Below are 5,922 nucleotides of genomic sequence, written 5' to 3'. Positions count from 1 at the left end.
TATTTCGGCTCTCTTACAAGTCACCTGATTGATGACATCTTATTTGTTAGATACTTTACCGGGGGAAAAACTGTGGGTACTAGTGACATGTGGCGTTGAAATTAGTTAAAAAGCGTTGTCAATATTTTTCACGCTAGCCCCATGACCACTCATCGTGGAATCGATTGCGGATATGTCCAAGTTTGGAGCAAATTTGAACTGAAGTCACTTACTGTGACTAATTCCCACACACGCTGGTAAATATAATCATAAAATATGGGTCAAGAAAAATTGCGGCAAAATCGAGTAGTTTTACTTGAGAAGTTTGACATTGGCCACGTTATATCGTTTTTTAGGAAAATGCCAAACAGGAGAATTTCGCATGTAAAGTTTTTGTTTTCTGCTCAGAAAATTCAAGTTCATGATTGTGACAACCAGGTAAAACGTTAAAGTTTTGTTATATTTTAGAATTTGTGCCGCCACATCATCATCGCCAGACGCATCGTACAATGGAACTGTTAATTTGTGAGTTTTGTTTCATAAATTCAGTCAAGAAAGGTGGGTTTTGATTTGAGATCGATCATTTAGAAGATTTACGACTTAAGAATCATTCAGAAAATTGAATGGAAAAAGTTGCTGCGTCAGTTTTGCATTAAGTGTTTAGATTTTTAAAGTGCCCTGTCTGTTATAAGGCTGGCCTCCCTCCCTACGCTGACAAACAAAATGGTATTATTTTCGCACAACATCAGGTTTGATTTTTTTTCGAACGTCACAGGATATAGTGTGATTTAATAAAACAATAAAAAATGTTGACATGGGGGTTTTTTTACACGAGCGAACTCTTGTCAAAGTCTTTAAGATGATAGGCAACAACATAATTGAAAAGCAGCTGCGGAGTTAAATGTCATTGAAGATACATTTACCATAAATGTTGCTTAATACGGTGAGCACAGAATGCGCTGCTCAGTTTTTAATTATTCAAGGTCGAACAAGTATAGAATTAGTATTATTAGGCACCAATTTTTCAATTTCTTGTTGATAAAGCACTAGAGCTGCTGGTGTATTCGTGCACACTTTTGTATTACTGTACGTGAACTTGTTTCGGTTTTTGCGTTTATTATTCCTTTACGTAATGTTTTGTTATTTTATTAAAAATTGATTTCTATTGTATTAAACTAAGCTTTATTGCAGTGTTTATCTGGATTAAGATAGGCAGTTTTCCAAGCAACACAGGGTTTATGAAAAACAACAGAAAAAATTAGAAAAAAGTTTCAAAAAAATGAGACGTCTCATTTAAATGTTCTCTTGTTTCTAAGATTTATGTTGGTATAAATTGACTTGGCTCTAGTTGTTTCTTTTAATATTTCATTGAGATAAAAAAAGACTGAGAAAATTGAGATCATTCATTCAAAAACAGTAATCTGGACGTAATATCTGGTTATCATTCATTTTAAAATACTACTTCTGCTTTCTTCCGACAATTTGTCGCAGCTGGCACTATATACTACTATGTAAAGGGAAAAATTTAATCTAATCTGACACAAAAAAAAACATAATATTTGAGATATGAGACTTGTTGCCTTAACCAGAGGTTAATTGCTGCCGAGGTTAGGATGCCAGACCCAAACCACCTCTGACCAGACCGACCTGAGTATCACATGGGGGTATAGTGCAACCCAAATTACAGGGTCTGGAAAATGATATATTCCCACGATAACTTGGAGGTTGGTTGCACAAAACTTTGACCAGAGACCAACGTAGACCAAAACAAAAGTCTGTGCCAGGGGCGCACTAAAGTCTGATCAGAGACCAAGGTCTGCCAAAAATTTGATGCCAGAGCATTAACTGACCTGTTTTTAATTAACTACAATTTTGCAACACTGTTTTTGGTGACTCAAACGTAGAATTTCAAGAACATCAATTAACCTTTTGCTCATTTTTTCTTCAATTGGTTTTGCCCTCTCCATAAAAATATATACCTCAACTTATTCAAGTTTCATTTGTGTACTCTAGGTTGGAATTGCACATTTCATACAAATTCTACGTCAATTTAACATGTACTCAGAAATGGTTTGATCAGAGCGCACAGACTAGAGAATGGTCGAAGGGAGCCGTGCTCGCACCGAAGTAACACAAAAATTTGAATCGCACAAAATACGGCCGAAATTGTTTGCACGAAGGTCTGATTAGAGGCCACTTTAATCTGGCGTTGTCTGATCAGAGGTGGCAACGGTTACACAAAGATCGTACGTTTTCTTGGGTCGCAAGAAAGTCTAATCAGAGGACATTGCGGTTGCGGTCTGGCACCGTCTGATCAAAGACCATAATCTGGACTTAGTCTGATGAGAGATGGTTTGGGTCTGGGACCTTAACATGGGTGATTAACAAGTTCTTCTGTTTGTTGGAGAAAAATTTTATAGTGTATGCAATGATGAGCTGTTTTCTTCATTTATTTGTTCTATAGGAGATTTCGCCATCCGAACATGGAGACCAACTGCATGGTGGATGCTACAGGCCTAAACTCAGGTATATTTACACAGTATAACCTGCCACATGTTGTATCAATCTTTTTCGTGTTCTCATGGACTAGAAAATAAAAAGGTATTTTCAAAACTTGTCAGAATTTAGAAACTTGTTGGAATTTAGAAGCCAAACGACCTTTCATATCACCATTTATTTAGAGACGCTGGGTAGTATCGTGGGTAGTATGATATAACCCCAAATTGATCTTTGGAGAAGGAGGAAAATTCGAAAGCAGTTATAAAAAGGCAGGGCATTGATGAAAAAAATTAGAAACATCGTATAGACCCGGTGTTTTTTTGTTTGCCTTCAAACTTTGCTCCATCTCCAAAAATATAACTTTTTCAAACTTTTTAAAGTAATTTACCTCCATTGTAGCAGATATTGTTTTTGCTTCAGGAGAGACAAAGTGCTTCACTGGCGCTTGCATTGGGGAGTGCATGACTGACGTAAAAGGAGAGTAAGTGTGTGTTTTACACGAAAAGACATTGCTTGGGAATCATTCGCAAAAATTACTGCAAAACATTTTATTGAATGTTTTACAAAATTTTCCAAAAATTCATTGAGGTTGCGCTCTTATTTAATAAACGTCGTTACAATGCGCTTGTTATGAGAATGGTGCAGAATTAGAACTCCAGTTTTGCGTTTATCCAAATTTGCCGCATTGACAATATTTCCAGCAGCGGTAACTGTTTACCCGATTGGGATCCGTTTACTCAATTCTTTGTTAACCGAGTGTGGCCATCAAATTCTGTTCCAATTTTAACCAACTGACAAGTTATGCCCAGAAATTATTTTCTAGTGAAAATGAAGGAAATGCAACTTTTAGCTATATAATCTTGAATGTCCTACAAAGTTATGAAGCTATTGCTTTAAAAAAACTCATCTGCGAACGTATCGTTGTTTCTTTCGAGACTGTCCTGGTTGAGAAATCGGTTAGATATTTCAAGATTAGAGAAACTTGATTTCCTACTCAACTTCATTCTGTCTGTAGTACTCTGAAAACATTCCGAATTGCTGATGGAGGAAACACTGTTGAGGAGAAATTTAATTGTTGACAGAAAAGATTACAAATTTTCAAGAATAACGTAACATGCGTTTTCAAAACAGTTAATATTGGGACATTTTTCACATCAAGACTCTTGTATATTAATTTTCCCTAACATTATACTGAAGGCTTCTTGCGTTGTCAACCAAAAATACCGACCATTTCTAAGTTATTAAACCAAAACAGCAAACGTTTTTTTACGTCTATTCATCAAACATACCAACTACAAACATACCGGCTAAACCTAACATACCGAATCTTCTTACGCTCCGAACCGAACATACCGAATCTTGCAAAACCAAACATACCGAATCTTTCTTACGTTCCAGACCGAACATACCAAAAATTTCTTATATTTGAAACCGAACATACCGAACAAACTGAACATGCCGACCATTTTTTACGTAGAAAACCAAACATACCGAACATTTCTTGCGTCGTTTTTGTTCTCAACTAAGGTTTAATTCTATTTGGAAATCAGCCTTCAAACTAATTAACTGTACATAAGTGATGATAGCTTAAAGGATGGTGGGCAACTGCAATAAACGTTAATGCGGTTACTCTGAACTGAACCCCAGTGATTCGAATATTTTCATCAAAAAAGCAGTAATAGGATATTTTGGTCGCGCAAGATTTTAAAAGAACTTAAAAATACAAATTCACGTCACTTAATCTTTTCTCGTAAAAGATCGGCTATCAAGATTTTTATCAGCGATTAAGATACTTATAAAACTTGTCTCACTTGTTATCTTGAAATATCTTATCAGATTTAACATCTTGTAAGAGGAAATTGGCATGTAAATAAGCTTCGCTCAATAAATTGAGGTAGAGTGGGACACCAACAAAAAGATTTTAATTGGAAAGATCCATTTTCTTGAGCAAATTAGATTTTAATAAAAAAATATCAACCTTTAATTTCAGTTTAATCATTACTCTGGGTGGCAATGCTGGAGATGCGTGGCAATTCGATTGGGTGTCACTTGAGGTTGGCAACCAGTATTGGAAATCAAACCCTAGTTTGGCACCTATTACTTGTGAGCCCGTGTGTTCTACTACGATGTGGTTTCAGCCATATTCAAGCACATACGAAGTACTAGACGCACTTTGAATTGAACAATATATTAGATATAGACTCTGCTTCTTTTTTATTCACCTGGTGAACAAAAACATTGCTGTCACTATCCTGTGTGAACAAATTAAGGCGTTATTTCACTGTTCATGATCTGCATAGCCGAATAAGAGATAGGAGCAGCCTTTAAACTTTTTGGATATCACCATAAAAACGTAAAATTAATACATTGTTTGATATTGATTCTTTTAGCGAGTGAGTTTCGAAAACCCATAAAAGAGACACAAATATGTGTTGGATCTCTTATCACGTCTACTTGTTATGTTCTCTCTTCTATCTGAAGCATGTATTTCTTTCCTCAGTTTCACTTGTCTTTTGGCACCTAGTGAAAGTAGGCTCTATAATACGCGTAGGCACATAACGTTCTGACTGCAGGTCAAACATTTTTGCGAAGAACACCGCAGTTAACTTCTCGAAGCAAAATAAGGATCATTTAATAGTTTGTAAAATTATTAAAAGCCGCCGTCAGCCTCTCAGTGGCTATTATATAGGCGCTTTCCTTTTTTACAATCCAAAAATTGGATTGTATTGGAGCTCTGTCTTTTTTGTAAGATGTTTTCACACTTTTTTTCATGAATTTGAGCTTTCTAAATGGGATAAAGCGGTAAAACTTGGCGGCCTTTAAATTGCCTCAGCTGTCTGGGGTAAGTTTTTAGATGCCTACCCGGACTTGAGCCGCAGAGTTTTTCAGCCCTGAACCAGTACATTTCAAGATTGAACACTTAATTCAGTTCTGAAACATTATATCTCCAGAATATTTTAGGTTTCTTTATGGGCAGTATTTCTTCACTATGATTATATTGAGGTCATAGAGTTCGTCCAGGCTAAACTTATCCTGTATAATCTGAAAATTACTCATACCCCAAAATTAAGTCTGAGCAGAGTAATGTCATAGATTTGTAGCTTATGACTAGTATTTACTATAGTATTATACACACTATTCAAATTTAAGCTGGTTTGTAGGCAATTACAACAAATCACATTTAGCTCAGTTGTTACGACTTGCAACGAAAATTAATTGTTACGAGTACCCACGCGGAAGTTCGAATCGCATATAAAGCAAACCTTGTTGGCGGGAGTTCTGCTGAACATATTATTTTTCATGAAGTAAAGTTTACTCAAAAATCAGACTGGCCAGTGTAAATAGTGTCATGAACAGAGTACTGGCCATCCTAAAAAACAGAATGTCTTAAGACTGATTCAGCGCTGATTTGCTCTGCCACCAACCTCCGGGTAATGTAATGAA

At 36.1% G+C, this 5,922-nt stretch overlaps 1 protein-coding gene across 1 annotated transcript; it reads left to right on the top strand.

The window, feature by feature from the left end:
* Nucleotides 1-447: 447 nt before the first annotated feature.
* On the top strand, nt 448-4,785 carry LOC142358245 (uncharacterized; the record flags this gene model as incomplete). Its single annotated transcript, XM_075409687.1, has 4 exons — nt 448-504; nt 2,444-2,505; nt 2,899-2,959; nt 4,469-4,785. Coding segments are annotated over 4 exons (367 nt in total), but the record flags the coding sequence as incomplete, so codon positions are not given.
* Between the last annotated feature and the right edge of the window lie 1,137 nt (nt 4,786-5,922).

Source organism: Convolutriloba macropyga, unplaced genomic scaffold, assembly GCF_964194025.1.
Source record: "Convolutriloba macropyga unplaced genomic scaffold, txConMacr16.3 SCAFFOLD_4929, whole genome shotgun sequence".
NCBI lineage: Eukaryota > Metazoa > Xenacoelomorpha > Acoela > Convolutidae > Convolutriloba > Convolutriloba macropyga.
Note: the sequence above shows the minus strand (reverse complement) of the source record. Positions and strands in the feature narration are given on the sequence as shown.